General features: G+C 40.1%; 1 protein-coding gene and 1 long non-coding RNA gene across 5 annotated transcripts in view; one reads left to right on the top strand and one right to left on the bottom strand.

Moving 5' to 3' along the window:
* Positions 1-4,911: 4,911 nt before the first annotated feature.
* LOC132233387 (uncharacterized) lies at positions 4,912-13,611 on the top strand. Its single transcript, XR_009452611.1, has 3 exons — positions 4,912-4,980; positions 7,426-7,600; positions 11,042-13,611. It is a non-coding gene; the product is annotated as an uncharacterized LOC132233387 (long non-coding RNA).
* A 158-nt stretch (positions 13,612-13,769) lies between these two features.
* GIN1 (gypsy retrotransposon integrase 1) overlaps positions 13,770-18,736 on the bottom strand; it is a 28,462-nt gene continuing 23,495 nt past the window's right edge. For all 4 annotated transcript variants that reach the window (XM_059693994.1, XM_059693992.1, XM_059693993.1 and 1 more), the window contains one exon: positions 13,770-14,738. In XM_059693994.1, the coding sequence (XP_059549977.1) occupies positions 14,464-14,738 (275 nt within the window). In that variant the 3' untranslated portion in view covers positions 13,770-14,463. The remainder of the gene's footprint in view (positions 14,739-18,736) is intronic.

The following is an 18,736-nucleotide window of genomic DNA, read 5'->3' as shown; positions in this document are numbered from 1 at the left end:
GAGCCCTCAGGCGTTGACCCCCATCACCCTCCAATCGCAGGATCGGCCCCTTGCCCAGGCCTGACGCCTCTGGCCTAGGCGTCCGGCCCGGGCAGCGGGGACCCGCAGCTGCAGCGGCCCCACGATCATGGGCTTCGCTTTAAGCCCAGGCAAGGGACCCCTAGCTCCTGGGTCTGCCAGCTCCGACCGTGCCCAGCTCCCATCGCTGGCTCCACCCCTACTTCCTGCTATCACTGGCCAGGGCGGCAAAGGCACCTGATTCTCTGATCATGGCTGGGGCCGCCTTTGCCCTGCCCCCCGGCTCTTAGCTCCCCCCTGGGTTTCCGATCACTGTCAGTGGCAGGGGGCTTCTTCCTGATTTCCCTTTCGCCTCCCTGCATTGTGCCTACATATGAAAATTAACCGCCATCTTGTTGGCAGTTAACTGCCAATCTTAGTTGGCAGTTAATTTGCATATAGCCCTGATTAGCCAATGAAAAGGGTAGCTCGTATGCCAATTACCATTTTTCTCTTTTATTAGTGTTGACTAGAGGCCTAGTGCATGAATTTGAATTTGTGCACAGGTGGGGGCCTGCCGGCCCAGCCCCAACCGGGGCAGATCAGGGCCAGACGTGTTGGGAGGAGGAGATGGCAGGAGGTTGGCCAGCCGGCCCACTCTGATCAGGGCCCAGTCAGGGCCAGACCCGCTGGGGGAAGGGACGAAGGGCAATTGGCTGGCAGGCCCCACCCCCGATTGGGGTGGGAGGGCCAATTGGGGGTGGAGCCAACCATGGGGAGGGGCGGTGGGCTGGCCAGCCCCACCCCTGAATGGGATAGGGGGGCCAATCAGGGCTCAGCAGCTGGGGGAGGGGCTCTGGGAGGTTGGCCAGCCAGCCCTATCCCCGATTGGGGGGGGGGGGCGATCGTGGGCAGAGCTTGCTGGGGGGAAGGACTGCGGGTCAGTCGGGGTGGTGGGGGCTCATTGGGGGTGGGGCCGGCAAGGGGGAGGGGCTGCAGGAGGTTGGCCAATAGGCTCCGCCCCCTATTGGGGTTGGGAGGGCTGCTCGGGAGCAGGGCTGGCCAGAGGGACTGTAGGCTGATCAGGGTGGGGCCGGCTGGGGGGTAGGGCTTCAGGGGAGTTGGCTGGGTGGCTCCACCCCACCCCCATCAGGCCAGTTTGCTGGCCGCAGAGGGCGTCATAGCGACCGGTCATTCTGGTCATTATGGCATCCCGGTTGCTGGCTTTTTATATATATAGATACCACATTTTCTTTATCCCTTTATCAGCCAAGGGACATTTATTTTGTTTCCACTTCTTGGCTGTAATGAATAGTCCATCAGCCCTTCCTGAACAGAGACTGGGGCTGGCTGTTAGCCCTCCATCCCTTTCTAAGAGTGTCCCTGTTGAGTCTTAAGTGTTCAAATAGTCCTAGCCAGGGAAGTTTCCTTCCATGATTCAAAGGTGATTTCTGACCTGTTTGTCATTAGTAAGCACTTCTGAATATCTAACAAGCAAAAAATTCGAAGCCCTGGGGATACAGTGCTGAAAGGCAATATCCCAGCTTTACTGGAATTTACATTCTAGTGGTGTGTACATTTTTTTCTTTCTTTTTTTTGTCTTAGAGAAAAACAAATGCAATCCCTGAGTGGGTACCCCATAACATACATTAATGAACTTTTAAAAAAATATTTTTTTATTGATTTTAGAGTGGAAAGGAGAGGGAGATAGAAACATCAGTGATGAGAGAGAATCATTGATTGGCTGCCTCCTGCATGCCCCACACTTGGAATCGAGCCTGAAACCTGAGCATGTGCTCTGACCAGGAATCAAACTGTGACCTCCTTTCATAGGTTGATGCTCAACCACTGAGTCACACTAGCTGGGCCATTAATGGACTTTTAAAATGATATCCCACAAAAGGAATTGACTAGTTTAGTTATACTAGTCCCAATGCCTCTTTATGTTGATTTAGTTTCTGACATTTTGATTTTTTAGTTAATTTTCTCTTGTATTTTTATATTTACAAGATGTCATACAATTCACAGAAATCTTTGAGTTTCACATTTTTGGAGCCTTGGTCTGAGTCTAGTGTGGTCTCCATTAAAAGGAAAGTGGTCCTCTCTTTAAAAAAAAAAAACCCACAGTTCTCACATCTGTAATCAAATATGTCCCCAAATAATCCAATAAAAATTAAATTAAAAGGCAAAGGATTCATCCAACAGATATTGATTGAGCTTCATGGTGTGCAAATACTAAGATTTTGAAAAGGCATAGTCTTGCCCTCCAAGGTTTATAATCTAGTGAGAGCTCAAATAAGCCTGTAAATGACAGCAGTATAAAGCGTAAGAGGAGCACATGGAAAATGCTATCAAACTTCTGATTGACGAGCACAAGTTTTCATGGAGAAGGTGATAGAGTAAGGGATAGGAAGGCCAAGGGACAACGCTGGTCATATTAGGGGATTAGCAACAGGGCATGAGCTCAGGGTAGTTTAGAGGAGCAGTGGTAGATAGGCTGGATAGCCAGGTTGGTACAGCAAAAATATTTCTAAACCATGAGGAGAAATTTGGATTTAACTGCATCTGACATATTTGCTATTTACAGGGTGTCCCCAAAAATGTACACACACTTTGAATTAATTCCAATGGGTTAAGTCTCAAAAGAAACATCAATTGAGCTATCAGCTGTTAAAATGTACATCTATATCTATAGCTGTATATCTACTACGGGCCCCGTGCACAAATTCATGCACCTTGAAAGGAAATGTGGGCCACGAAGCTGCAGTGGGCACAGGGGCGGGTCTCAGCCCATCCTCCACACCCCTGCCCGGCCCCTCCCACCACGGCACACATCCACTGATGGCATGGAATGACTGGGGTCAGCGCCAGCAGCCGGTGTGAGTGGGGCTGTTGCCAGCAGCGAGTGGGAGCGGCGGCAGATGGCCCCAATTGCCTCTCAGGAGCAGGGGGAGGTGGAGAAGCCCTGAGGGGCAATCAGGGCCGGCAGCCGCTACTCACACCACTGATGGCGCTGAGCGATCGGGACCAGCACCAGGCTCCAGTGCCAGCAGCGGGTGCGAGCAGGGAGAGTGCTGGCAGCAGGTGCAAGCACCCAGCAGGACCATGGCGCGTGGGAGCAAAGAATTCTCAGTAACCACTAGAGGCTCACCCCATGACAGTGACCGGCGCCCCGCCATGGTCTGGTGCCCCCCCTCACCTGCTCCACTATCCCGCCATGGCCAATGCCTGCCATATTCCGTGCAACCCCCTAGTGGTCAGCGCACATCATAGTGACTGGTTGTTTGGTCATTCCACCATTTGGTCTATTTGCATATCTATCTATCTATCTATCTATCTATCTATCTATCTATCTATCTACCTACCTACCTATCTAGTAATTGGGAGGGTTTGGTTCTGATATTTGGAATAAGCTGCCTGGTATTATATTGCACCCCTGGCCCGGTGTACTAATTTGTGCACCAGTGGACCAGTGGGGTCCCTCAGCCTGGCCTGAAGGATCAGGCCAAAACTGGCTCTCCAACATCCCCTGAAGGGTCCCAGATTGCAAGAGGGTGCAGGCCAGGCCAAGGGACCCCACCGGTGCACAATAGGGGCCAGGGGGGATGCAGGAGGTTGGCCAGCCGGGGAGGGACTGTGGGAGGGGTCCAGGGCATGTCCAGCCCATCTCACTCAGTCCAGATCGGCTGAACCCCAGCAGCAAGCTAACCTACTGGTTGGAGAGTCTTCCCCCCGGTGGTCAGTGCGTGTCATAGCAACTGGTTGACCAGTTGACTGCCCCCTGGTGGTCAGTGCATGTAATAGAAAGTAGTTGAGCGGCCTTAGCATATCATTAGCATATTATGCTTTAATTGAACAGCCGACCAGACGACAGGACACTTAGCATATTGGGCTTTTATTATATAGGATATCTATATCTATTTATTTGTATATAGTTATAGATATATAGATATATAGGGGTTGGCAAGAGTATGGTTATAGTTGTAATACAAATAAAATAATGCAGTAATTAATAAATAGAAGAATAAACTGTTTCATGTATTCACAACTATAAATCTACTTTTGCCTAGTAAAAGTTTTAAAAAGTCCCTTATCGAGCAAGACAGAGAATAAATTATACTTTTAATGTATGGACTAACTTAAAGTAGTCCAAAATGTTAGGAAATAGGGTATTATTCTTTAGATATATTGGATTAAAGACCTTTATCAGATATTTGATTTTCAAATGTTTTACCCCAGCATGTGGGTTATCTTTTGATTCTCTCAACCTTGTTTTTCAAAGGAAAGTTTTTCATTTTTGATGAAGTAAGTTTATTCTATTTACCAACAGCCATAAGATTCACAGTGAGGCCCTGAACTTTCTGTTGCAACTTATAACAGAGGTGAACACCAAGGAGACTTCATTACCCAGAAGCTTGCTTACCTCTCAGGATCATCTCACCCCTAACGAACCCCCCACCACCTGCACTCCAAGAAGAACACATATTAAATTTCCTTCTGAAATGGCCATGCCCTTACTGCCCTCCTTGCTTCTAAACATGTTTCCAGCTGCCTAGACAGAATTCCCCAATCAAAACACTAATCTCATTGAGTTGTATTTGTGTAAAATGAAAGAGAGAGAGAGAGAGAGAGAGAGAGAGAGAGAGAGAGAGAGAGAGAGAGAGAGAGAGATTTATTGGCTCACTTACTCATAAAAATTCTAGAGTAAAGAGGAGCAAGGGACACAAAGGATAATGTCAGTTCTCTCCCAAAGCCGTTTTCCTCCATGTTGGTTTCATTCTCTAAAATGTTCTATGTGATATGAAAGATGCCTTTGGTAGGTGTCTGCAAATTTGGGATTCCCTACTTCTCTACACATCTATATCAAACCCCCCCAAAGGATTCAGACACATAGGAACAACTGTTCTCTTTTTCAGAAATGACAGTGGATTTGCAAAGATTTACCCACTAGCCCATCTTGCAGTTCACTCTCTCAGTAGTGAGGTAAGTTTTCCTTGGACCCTCTAAGAAAAATTTCCCTCACATGCATCACATGGTCATTTCTGAACTAATCCTTAGTGACAGGAATGGATTATTTTAGACTACTCGGATCTATGCAGGAAGTTTGGGTGGGATTAACTTTTCTCAATTTCATGGCTCCACAAGAGAAGTGCTTGACTTGTAAACAAAATTTGGATAGGAAGGACAGATAGAAGAAAATGGTTGCTGAGTAGGCAACCAGTAATCCACTACAGGCTGGCTACAGTCCCTGTTTAGAGAATAAAATTCATTTATCAATAGATACCTGCTAAGCTCCCAAACCTCAAATAGCTCACTATCTAGAGGAGAAAGAAAGCATAAATTCATTGTGTTAAGTTCAGTATTAGAAGCAGAGCCAGGCACCTGACAAAGTTTGGATGAAGGATCATTGAAGGTAAATGTTAAAGTCCAAGGAGGCATTACATAGAAAAAAAATTAAATAGAAGTTGTTGGAACAGGAAATTTCTCTTTGCATAGCTCTCTAATAGTTAGCTTTTTAATCACCCAAAGCCTTTCTGAAAACCAAATATTGCATAGTTTTCTCAATACGTGGTTGATACTCTTCCAATAAGAATATAATTCCAGAGTAACAACACGAATCTAATAAAAGTTCCAAAAAGCAAAGGTTCTGTGTGACAGTTGAAAGTATACTCTGAAACAAAGGCTGAATATATCGCATTAGTACCTTAGTTACTGGGCTAACAAAAGCCTGAATTCCAGATCCAAGTTTAGAAAGCGTTTTACTGTTACTTTCACATTTGTATATGTAAATATTTAAACTTTCTTTTCTGTAAAATACTGTTTCATTATTTAGATAGAATACCTATGTGCGGTATAAGTAACTAAGTAGATGATAGATCAATAGATGACTGGTTAGACAAACTGACTGTCATAGCAGGAAGGAGTGGAAAAGAGATGGAGGGAAGGAGAGATGAAAGAGCCATCCACATCATGGATTCCTCATAAAAATTTCTTCAGGGTAGTTATTACCAGTGCAGGGTATGGCTGACATCTGGTGGTAAAACTCAGTAAAAAATGTGTGTGGATTTGTGCCCTCATTAAAGAGGTACTATTCAGTGAATTATGGCTCTGTTTTCAAGAAGAGTAATTTAAAATGCTTCTAGTCATGCAATTTTTATGTCTGCATCATGCCAAGCATCCGGACACTTGAAAATATCTGGAATGTCAGGTCTCACACAGATACTGACAGTATCTATATCTTCTTTGCTAAAAGTCGGTATTCTCTAACCAGAGACCAAAAAATCATGAAATTGTTTGGCTGTTTTTTACACTAGCACTTAAAGAGGCAAAAATAACATGTCATTCAAAATCATTTGCATATTTTGTTAATCTAGTGCCATTTTAAGAAATAAGGGTAGATTAAAATAAGGTTCAGCTTTTTTAAAAATATATTTTATTGATTTTTTACAGAAAGGAAGAAAGAGGGACAGAGAGTCAGAAACATCGACGAGAGAGAAACATCCATCAGCTGCCTCCTGTACACCCCCTACTGGGGATGTGCCTGCAACCAAGGTACATGCCCTTGACTGGAATCGAACCTGGGATCCTTCAGTCCGCAGGCCGCCGCCGCTCTATCCACTGAGCCAAACCGGTTAGGGCAGGTTCAGCTTTTTTTAAAAAAAGAAAGAACAGTTGGGTGAGTACTGCTGGACAGAATGGAGGTGGGAGCTCAGTGAGCAGCCCAGCGGCAACCACCATGTGCAAGTGAATCTCTGTCCACGTGGGGCAGGTGGGTATCCTGACTGTCATGCCTGCTGGGAACTGTATGGTCTTGAACATGGAAATCAGCCAGATGGTCAAATGCAGAGGGGAGAGATGTGAAGGTAGCTATGGGAAAAGTTGAATTTGTGTGAGGGAAGAACAGAAAACATTGGGCTTTCTGGTTCTTTCCTGCCCTCGATGACTACTGTCTTCTCCAATTACACATGACCTTCCAGTCATTGACCATAGTGGGAATAAAACTCTACCACTAGAGCCAAACACAGCTTCCTCCTCAGAGAGAACTGAAAAGGCATATTGCTTTAGCAAAGCCCTGTATCCCAATGACCTAGATAATTTAGGTATCTTAGTAAAATTATGTACAATGTTAAGACTTTTAGATACATTGACAGGAATTCAAAGGAAAGTTCATAACTAAAGGTTAATAACTCCAACTTTGTAAGGTGGAATAAAAGAAAGATGTTCCAAAAATTCCTGATTCTTATTCTGGAAAAAAGAAATTCTCCTCTCTGCAGTTTTCAAATTGCAAATTGAGGTTAAAATAGAAAAGTGATATTGGAACAACCTCAGAAATTCTATATAAATTGCATTGGATTGTGAATTCCTTAGCAAAGCCAAAGTACTACGTGATTGCAAAATAATAAGTTACTAATGTTTTGACTCTTTCAGTTTCCACTGACAAATGAGAACAAGACTCCTGAAAACTGGCCTGCATTATTTGTAGTCCCTTAAACGTGGTGTTAGCATCAGCTATATCCATCAAACCGGGGAAAGGGGCGGAATGCTCTGCTGCCATCATTCATAAAGCTGGGAAACCTGCTTCAGCATCTGTTTGCTCTGCCAGGTAATATAAATAATGCCCTAGATTATGTTTAATCAATCACCGGATGCTCTGGATCGCTGCCTCAGCAAGGAGGAACAAGAAGTGTGGCAGGTCAACGGCAAGTGCAGATCTCGGCAGCAGAGAATGCCTTGGCCGCTCCAAAGGGACACAGATTAATTCAAGTTTTATTTTGGAAAGTCTGAATTGTGCATAAATGAATGCTGATTTCCCATCTCCTGAACTCCAGACTTTTATATCCAAATGTCTACTCCACAGATCCACTTGAATGTATAAAAAAAATCTCAAAAATCAACATGTTCGAAACTAAACTCTTTTCTTCAAACCTGCTCCTCCTAGTCGTCCTCATCTCAGCATCAATTCCATCCTTCCAGTTAAGTAAGCCTAAAAAGTTTAGTCATGGTAAAAGACCTGTACTCAGAAAACTCCAGGACATTGAAAAGATATAGAAGCCCTGACCGGTTTGGCTCAGTGGATAGAGCATCAGCCTGTGGACCGAAGGGTCCCAGGTTCGATTCCAGTCAAGGGCATGTACCTTGGTTGCGGGCACATCCCCAGTAAAGGGTGTGCAGGAGACAGCTGATGGATGTTTCTCTCTCATCAATGTTTCTAACTCTCTATCCCTCTCCCTTCCTCTCGGTAAAAAATCAATAAAATTTTTTTTTTTTTAAAAAAAGAGAGAGGAAGACATAAACAAATGGAAGAATACAGTAGGTCCTCGGGTTACATTGAAGATCCGTTTCTAGTTTCTAGGCATGACGTAAAGCAATTTTCACTGTAAGTCAGAACCCACCTACATAAGCACCTACATCACTCACATGGAGCACATGCACAGCAGTAATGAAGTGAAACAGTAAAAAAAAGATTAAAAGAAAGATAACAATTCCTGACCTTTACTTGTGGTAAATAAATAATAAAAAACATAAAGCATATATGTACATACGTCGAAATGACAGAACTTTTTTTATATATAAATAAATGGGAAATGGCGACATAACCACAAAACGACATACGTCGAGTCTGACGTAACCCGAGGACTGTCTGTATATGTATTCATGGATTGATAGAATCAACATCGTTAAAATGTCCATTCTACCCAAAGCAATGTATAGATTCAATGCAATCTCCATTAAAATATCAATGGCAAGTTTCACAGTCCTAGAACAAACTCTCCAAAATTTCATATAGAATAAAAAAAGGCCCCAAATAGCTGCAGCAATCCCGAGAAAGAACAAAGTTGGAGGGATCATAGTAATAGATATCAAGCTATATTACAAAGCCACTGTTCTCAAAACTGCCTAGTACTGGCACAAGAACAGACATATGGATCAATGGAAAAGATCAGAGAACCCAGAAATCAACCCAAGCCATTATGCTCAATTAATATTTGACGAAGGAGGCAAGAGCATACAATGGAGTCAAGACAGTCTCTTCAATAAATGGTGTTCAGAAAATTGGACAGATACATTTTTAAAAATGAAACTAGACCACCAACATATACCATACATTAAAAATAAACTCAAAATGGATAAAGGACTTAAAAGTGAGACGGGAAACCATAAAAATCTTAGAAGAATCCATAGGCAGCAAAATATCAGACATATGTCATAGCAATATCTTTATTGATACAGGTCCTAGGACAATGAAACAAATGGGACTACATTAAAATAAAAAGCTTCTGCACAGCAAAAGAAACCATTAACAAAACAACAAGAAAGCCCACTGCATGGGAGAACATATTTGCCAATGTTATCTCCCATAAGGGTTTAATCTCCAAAATTTACAGGGAACTCATACAACTTAACAACAAAAAAATAGATCAACAATCCAATCAAAAAATGGGCAAAGGTCCTAAATAGACACTTTTTGAAAGAGGAGATACAGAAGGCCAACAGACATATACACACATGCTCCAAGTCACTAATCATCCGAGGGCTGGAAATCAAAATGACAATGAGGTACCATCTCACACCTGTCAGAATGGCTATCATCAACAAAGCAACAAACAAGTGCTGGCAAGGATGTGCAGAAAAAGGAACCCTCATGCACTGCTAGTGGGAATGCAGACTGGTGCAGCCACTGTGGAAAACAGTATGGAGTTCCCTCATAAAATTAAAAGTGGAACTCCCATTTGACCCAGTAATTCCACTTCTAGGAGTATATCCCAAGAAATCAGAAACACCAGCGAGAAAGGATATAGGCACCCCTATGTTCATAGCAGCACAATTTACAATAACTAAGATTTGGAAACAGCCTAAGTGCCCATCAGCAGATGAGTGGATTAGAAAACTGTGGTACGTCTACACATGGAATAGTACGCTGCTGAAAAAAGAAGGAACTTTTACCATTTGCAACAGCATGGATGGAGAGCATTATGCTAAGCGAAATAAGCCAGTAGGAGAAAGATAAATATCACATGATCTCACTCATTTGTGGAATATAAGGAAAAACATAAACTGTTGAACAAAAATAGAGTCAGAGACATAGAAGTATCAAACAGCCTGTCCAACCTAAGAGGGAAGGCAAGGGGGTGGGGGGAGTAAAAGATCAATCAAAGGACTTAAATGCATGCATATGAGCATAATCAATGGACACAAGACAGTAGGGAGCTGAGGGCATGTGCTCGGGGATGGGAGCGGCCGAGGAGAGAGCAATGGGGGGGGGGGGGGGGAGGACACTTATGTAATATCTTAATAAAGAATTTAAATTTAAAAAGTTTAGTCATCATAGATTAGCCTGAAAAGCTTACAGTCATCATGTACTTTTTTAAAAATCCTGCACCTATGTCAGCAAATTCTGTTTAATTTAGCTGCAAAATATAACAGATACTAACCATGTCTTACCACCTCCATTGCTACCAATGCCATCATCATCTAGCACCTGAATTATTGCAACACCCTCCTAACTAGTCCTCCACTGCTCTTTTTCAGTCCATTCTCATTCCAGCTTCCAGAGGGATTATCACAATTTTCACAATGGTTGTCGCAGTTCTGATTTGTTATGGTTCTGGCAGAGGTTGCATTCCTCTAGGGATACAAATTCTGGTTAAACCCTCTTCCATAACGCATCTCTCACTGGGAATTTTCTCTTCTGGACCCTTTAGGCCTACATATTTCTGGCTATTGCTGGTTACCAAATGTTCCACCATCCTTTGTGAGCTCCATTAATCCTCCTTTTAAACAGTTCTTTATCTTCAGTTGAAATCATTTTAGGTGTTTCATCTGCTTACCAGGACCCTTAGAAATGCAGCCATTAATTATATTAATTGCTTTTTTTTTTTTTTACATGAAACCAACCTTGCATTTTTGAGATCCACTCAATTTGGTTAAAATGCATATTGTTATAGGTTGTTAGATTCAATTTGCTAATTTCTTTTCAGGCCTTTGTATTTATGTTCATGAGAGAATGACCTGTTATTTTCCTTCCTCGTTCTGTCCTTTTCAGATTTTGATAACAAGATGATGCCGCCCTCATGCCAAGATTTCAGAGTCTTACTTTGGTTTCTACACTCTGAAAAAATGTATGTAAGATTAAAAGTACATATTCCTTAAATTTTATTATGTTTGGTAAAATCATCTCACTTATTATTTCTTCTTGAACCACTTTTGCAGGTTATCTTCGCCAAAATGTATCCATTTTGTTAGTTTCAGACTCCTGGGGAAAGCTGTAATATCCCTTTTAAACATCCTCATTTATACATGATTCTGTCCCTTTTACATCACAATATTGTTTATTTATAAATTCTCTAGGTTTATTTTTTTATTAGGCTTACTATATTTGTCTCTATTAGTATTTTCAAAGAAGCAACGTTTGGCTTAGTTATTCTTCATATTATATGTTTATTTCCTATTTCATTAATTTCTGTTATCTTTTTTATTTTAAACCTTCTATTTTCTTTATGTTTATTCACTTGTTCTTTTTACACATTAAATTGGATGCTTGGATTAATACTTTTTAAATTTGTTTTCCAATATAAGGCCCAGTCCTTTTAAACCTCTAGTAAAATAGTTACAACTTTCTACACGGTCCAAAAATAAGGGGAACGGAATCATGCTTTTTAAGGCTTAAGGTAGGGATCCCAACAAGATGCCTGTGTAAAGGCTATAAATGACATTTTAAGATTGGATGTTAAGTAAAGAAATATATTTAAAACTGCTGGTCACTATTTCACTACCCAACTGGGATGTAAACTCTAGGAGGGCAGGGACTTTTGTTTCTCACTGATATACCCTCAGTGCCAGAACAGTACCTGAAACATGGTAGGCATTTAATACATACCTTTTTTTGAGTGTATTAAATGAATCTGACAGGTAAATATGTAGTAAGGTTACTTTTTTTTTAAAATATATTTTATTGATTTTTCACAGAGAGGAAGAGAGAGGGATAGAGAGTTAGAAACATCAATGAGAGAGAAACATCGATCAGCAGCCTCTTGCATACCTCCTACTGGGGATGTGCCCGCAACCAAGGTACATGCCCTTGGCCGGAATCGAACCTGGGACCTTTCAGTCTGCAGGCCGGCGCTCTATCCACTGAGCCAAACTGGTCAGGGCAGGTTACTTTTATAAATCTTAGTGAATTAAATTATTTTAGATAGCACTATTAGAATATTTCACACTTGATATGTTAATCATGATACCTAAAAACTTTTCAAAACCAGGCAATTATGCTCATTCAGAATGTACTTTTCCTTCATTTTAGCTGAGCATTTCCATTTCCTTCTATATCATGTTAAGTTTTAAGTGTTCATAGTAATACCACAAGGTGGCACACAAAACCTCATAAAAACATTTCTGGATTGTTTTTTGTCAAAATTTTACTGTATATTCATCCTATCAAAAACCTCCTTAAATCCAGGCAAGAGAGACCCCACTCTGGACCCTTTGCTTGAGGACTAGATTCTGCCTGCTGGAGTCTATGTCCTTCCCTGTAGGGTGAGACCACAGGGCCTAGAGACATGGCCCTTCTCCCCTGGCAGCTTTTCTGGTCAGTTCCAGGAGGGTGGATAGACAGCTGGAGAGCACATTCCCAGGCTGGGCTGGTCAAGGAGCATGTAGAAGCTGGGATGGGTTTTCCTTGGGAGAGGATGGAGTTGGGGCAAAAAGGCTCTCTGAGACCAGCTCTCCCTGCTTTGCCACTCATCAATACAGGGCTTGAAGAGCCCAAGAATTCTGGAAACTTAAGGAAGGCATATTTGCCAAGGATAGGAATAGATAATTAGCTAGATTTATCACTCTAAAAAGTCAGGTATATGGTATGTGGACCTGTATTTTCACTCTTGACAGAGCCCGGCAACCATTAGAGACAAGACTATGTGTATATATATAATCTGTGTGCATTTGCTTACTAAAAATCTGTATTTGGAACTTCTACATTACAATACTGGGATTTCAGTAATAAAATTAGCTTTTTATTTGAATAGCTTGTATTGACTATTTATTAGGAAAATAACTTTCATCATATATGGCCTCTAACAGAATTTGCAAACAAAGTGTACAATTCAATGAATGTTATTATTTTCAGAGTCATGCAGCCACCACCACTAACTTTAGAACATTGTCATCACCGCAAAAATAAACCTATACCCATCAGCAGTGTGTGTAGCTTTAACCGCTGTAATGTGAGTAGGAAGGATGTGCATAACTTCACCTCAAATCTTCGCAGAGTTAGTGCTTGTGTTGTACATGGCTTATTTGGTCCACATTCCTTTCCAGACTGTAAGTCCCTTATGAGGATCAGACACAGGCCTGACTCATCTTTTCATTTATCCACAGTATTCTTCAAAGTGCTTTATAACAAATATTTGATGAGTAAAATTATAAACAACATAGAAATGATAGTTTAAAATCTTTGATATCAGTTATTTTATCATTAATATTCATTTCCTTTTTAATATTTACTTAAGACTGTGGGAAAAATATTATTAATGAATGATTTTGGGTCTAAAATATATTATGAAAATGCACAAATGTTTTCAAATCAATATATAGTTTCAGATTCTAATCCTGAGACTAACAAGGTAAAATTGTCAATATCCTTCCTATAAGAACCCATTAAATAACTAAATATTTTCCTACAATATTGTTTCTAAAAAATTTTTCTTGGTTAACCCTCACTCAAGGACATTTTCCCATTGATTTTTAGAAAGAGTGGAAGGGAAAGAGAGAGAGAGAGAGAGAGAGAGAGAGAGAGAGAGAGAGAGAGAGAGAGAGAGAAGCATGTATGTGAGCGAGACACATTGACTGGCTGCCTCCGCACACGCCTTGACCAGAGCCGGGGATCGGAGCCGCGGATTGAGCCTGCAACAGAGGTACATACCCTTGACTGGAATCAAACCGCAGACCCTTCAATCCATAGGCCAACACGCTTTCCACTGAGCCATGCTGGCTAGAGCCCTACAATATTGTTTTTAGAAATTCCAGTGACACAGAGAGAAATTTCACTTAATTCATTGTTATGATTGAATAAATATTTATTAATACCATTCAAGATAGTTCAAATTTATATTTTAAAGAAGAAATATTTTTTAAAAAATTAAAACTGAAAACATGGTACCATATCAAAAGATCTGAAAGTTTTGAGCTGAAATTTACTTTACTTCCTAAGAAACAACCATTGCCTGTTTGTTCTTTTTAGAAGAAAAAGTGAATTCTATATATTATCTGCTTTCTTTGCCCTTATATATATGCACTAACATTCAAAAGGTACAACTTTAGATCAATAAATAGTTATAAAATAAATGTTCAGAATTTAGTTATTAAGAGTGTGTCCAGACACTTCTATACAACCTTTTTCAATGGAAAAAATATCAAGTTTCAAGGGGTTATATATTCTCAACAAGCACTATAAATAAATTTTGGTACTTACTAACTTAAGTACTCAAGGACTTGGTTTGAGGAGTCCAACAAACTGAATGTCTGCTTTTCAAGATTACTATTATCTTCTATTAATGGAGAGATTTTAGTATTTCTATATTCTAATAGTTCACCATCCTTGCTTGATGTCAATAGTTCATTATCAGCTACACCAATAGTTGCGTCTTCTACCAGAATACTTGCTTGGTATGCTCCAACTGGAATTTCAGGCAGTCCAATGTAGTCATGATCTGCCACTACTGAACTTTGTAAGAGATAAAAACTGTCTGAAAGAAGAAACATAAGTTTGCCTTTTAGAATTATAATTAAACATCATTTTTAAATTAAACAATGCTAAATGAAGAACAAAATCCCAAGTAATAAGAATTAACTAACAAGATTAACTTTTGTTGGATTCTCCTACCCACTAAATAAACATTTCAGAGAATGAATAAAATGATATATGAATTTCAAAGTTTATATATAGAGAAATAAAGTTACCACTTTGATATGCTAGAAATGCATTTATAGATCTTGAGCTTAAGTACCTAGTTATATTAGACTTAGTAACAAATGGACTTTACCACACTGATTTGTCAGGAGGTTCTACATATGTGATACACATTCTATATATGTGATACACACACACACACACACACACACACACACACACACACACACTTTTTCTTTTAAACTAGAGGCCCTTTTGCATGGATTCGTGCACCGGTGGGGTCCCCTGGCCTGGCCTGCACCCTCTCACAATCTGGGATCCCTCAGGGGATGTCGGACTGCCAGTTTTGGCCCAAACCCCGCTGGCCAGGCCGAGGGACCCCACCAGTGCACAAATGCACCAGACCTCTAGTATGCATATAAGATCTTTGGTTAATCTCTTCCTGCCCCCCACTTCCCTCTGAGATTCATTAGCCTGTTCCATGTTTCCATGCCTGTGCATTGAGTGTCTGCCCCCTGGTGATCAGTGTGCATCATAGCTACCGGTCAAATGGTCACTTAGGCTTTAATATATATAGAAAAGTAACTTATTGTAATAAGGATTATACTCAGCAAATTCTACACAACTGCAAGAGAACACTACTCTGGAGATTTCGAGCTTTGTTTGTGTAGAAAAAACACACAATATTCTCATTCATTCAGAAAGGTCAAATATGTTTAACTCCTACTATGGTCTAAGTCTATTGGAGCTAATAGAAATGCTCTTTAACTTCAAAAAAAGATTACAAAAAATTACCAGAACAGTGACTCTTGAGACCTTACATACATATTGAAATAATATTTTAGAGACACTAGGTCAGTGGTCGCAAACTGCGGCGGTCTTGAGTGTGACTCTTCCACAAAATACCTCGTGTAGGGCGCACACATACAGTGTGATTGAAACTTCGTGGCCACACTCAAGGGGGCCAAAGAGCCACATGTGGCTCACGAGCCCACAGTTTGCCAACCACTGCACTAGGTTATATAAATATATTATTAAAATTATTTTTCACCTATTTGTACTTTTTAAATGTGAGTACTAGAAAATTTAAAATTACATATTGCATACTTTTTGCATTGTATATCTATTGGATAGTACTGATCCTAGAATTCGGAGTTAGGGATATAAAAAAGAACAAGATAAGCTCTGTCCTTCATTATAGAGAGATAAATATTTTGATTGATTTCAGAGAGGATGGGAGAGGGAGAGATAGAAATATCAGTGATGAGAGAGAATCATTGATTGGTTGTGTACCCCACTGGGATTGAGCCCACAACGGGCCTTGACCTCCTGATTCACTGGTCCGGTGCTCAACCACTGAGCGACGCTGGCTGGGCTAAACAAACATTTTTAAAGGACTTTTCTACTCAGTCCCATTACACAAGAGACTAAATATTTTTCTTTTCTCAATATATGATTTAGTTGTGTCTGATGAAAGCAATATTTCAGTTTATGCAGTTTTAAGGAGTAAAAAATAAGTTTAAGAAGCAAATTATTTTTAGACTTTTTTAGGTTTGTGTTTCATATTACCCTTCTAAAGTTTTTTGTTTGCTTGTTTATGTGTTTTAATTCATTTTTCAGTTATAGTTGACATACAATATTCTATTAGTTTTGGGTGTACACCACAGTGATTAGATATTATATAATTTACTATGTGATCATCCCAATAAACCTTGTACCCATCTGACACCATAGTTATTTATGAAATATTATTGACTATATTAACTATGCTGTAGTTTACACCCCCATGACTATTCTGTAAAAAAAAAAAAAAGAATAAAAAACTTTAAATATCCCCAAGGAGAAAAATAAATTAAAATCAAAAGCCTCAGAGAAGTCTGAGTGATTTGGATTAATTTATTTTTTCAAATAGAAAAGTACAGGGTTTCAGAATACTTAATTTTCTTATTCAGAAGAGAGGTGACTTGACTATTCCTATATATGGCCTGATAATCCTAAAACCATTAGAATGTATTGCCATACTCATCTTCTCTGATAAAAATAACAATAACCATATTTGATTCTACATAGGTGTTGTTATAATAAATGACCAATACTAACCTCAGAGAACTGAAGGACTGAGTTCAGATTATATAAGTAAAAGGCCAAAGGGAGGCTCTTTGCATAAACTATATTAAATACTAAAGTCAAGATCCTGGGCTTGATAATATAGAGACTAAGGCTTTGTTTGTTTCATGGGTGTAGACCTTCTTGTGGTGGGCAGAATGGGCCACGAACGATCTCCATGTACTAATCTCTGGAATGTGTGAATATGTTACTTTCCATGCAAAGATGAACTAGGATAGTGATGGAATTAAAGTTACTAACAAGCTATGTTAATATGGGGAGTTTATCCTGAATTATCTGCTTGGTCCCAAAAACTGCAGTCCTTAAATGTAGAAGATAGAAGGTTGGAGTGATGTGATGTGCTGCTGGCTTTGAAGACAGAGGAAGAGGGCCACAAGCCAAGCAGTATAGGTAGCCTCTAGAACAGTGGTTCTCAACCTCCTGGCCCTTTAATACAGTTCCTCATGTTGTGGTGACCCCCAACCATAAAATTATTTTCGTCGCTACTTCGTAACTGTAATGTTGCTACTGTTATGAATCGTAATGTAAATATCTGATATGCAGGATGGTCTTAGGCGACCCCTGTGAAAGGGTCGTTCGACCGCCAAAGGGGTCGCGACCCACAGGTTGAGAACCGCTGCTCTAGGTGAAAAAGGCATGGAAAGATTCTTGTCTAGAGCCTACAGAAGGGGAACAGAGCCCTGACAATGACTGGATTTTACTAGTAAAATTTTACTAGTGAGACCTATGTTGGACCTTCTAAGCTACTGAACTGTAAGATAATAAACTGGCATTGTTTTAAGCCACTAAAATTGTGATAATTTGTTTAGCAGCAGTAGGAAACAACATATAATGAAAACCATTTTACAAATTGTGAAGGGCCATCACACTACATCTTTTGGGAGAGGCAGACACAATCTATCACAATAACTCCTATCCAAAACAAAACAAACAAATGAAACTATTTAAAATCTATAATGGATAAAACAATGGTTCAACAACGTTTTTCATTTCAAAGGGGAGCATTATGATTACAAAGAGACACTATGGTATATCATTAAATTTCTTGTTAAAATAATTAATCTTGAAAAGATGCCTGTCATTTAGAGAGACAAAATGACAAATAGGATTGCTTAAAGTAATAATGAGAAACATTGTAGACATAGTACAGAATGTGCTCTCTCTACACCATGTTCTGGATAAGAATGGATAAGAAATTGGCATCAGAAGCTTATCTGCTTTGGACAATGAGCCTTTAATACAACTACAAAATCTCAAGGCTGGTAAAAGTAGCAATGACAAGTACAGACAAATTCATAGTTCTTTTGGCTATAGCTCATCCAAATGTATGTCAAATAAAAGAATGGGGTGCTTATTCAAAGACATTTTATTTGCTTCAAATTTAGTTCAAGACTCTTTAAAAGCAGCTTCTGAGGTGAAGATTTTCAGGAAAATATGTGATATTGAAAAAAGACTGCCGATATCATATTACAGTCAAACCTCATTTCTGGAACATCTCCCATCTCCAACAATTCGGTTCTTGATCAAACAGTTCACTGAAAAAAATGTCTCAGTTGTCAACCAAAACTTCAGTTTTGGACCTTTCATGCTGATACCTCAGCATGTCCAAAAGTGTCTCTCAGGCAACAAAGGACAGAATGCTTTTGTTGCTGTGGAAATCAAATGATTAGCACAAATTTAAAACATAAGACCATCAAGAGCGCTAAT

Source organism: Myotis daubentonii, chromosome 4 (assembly GCF_963259705.1).
Source record: "Myotis daubentonii chromosome 4, mMyoDau2.1, whole genome shotgun sequence".
Taxonomy (NCBI): Eukaryota; Metazoa; Chordata; class Mammalia; order Chiroptera; family Vespertilionidae; genus Myotis; species Myotis daubentonii.
Note: the sequence above shows the minus strand (reverse complement) of the source record. Positions and strands in the feature narration are given on the sequence as shown.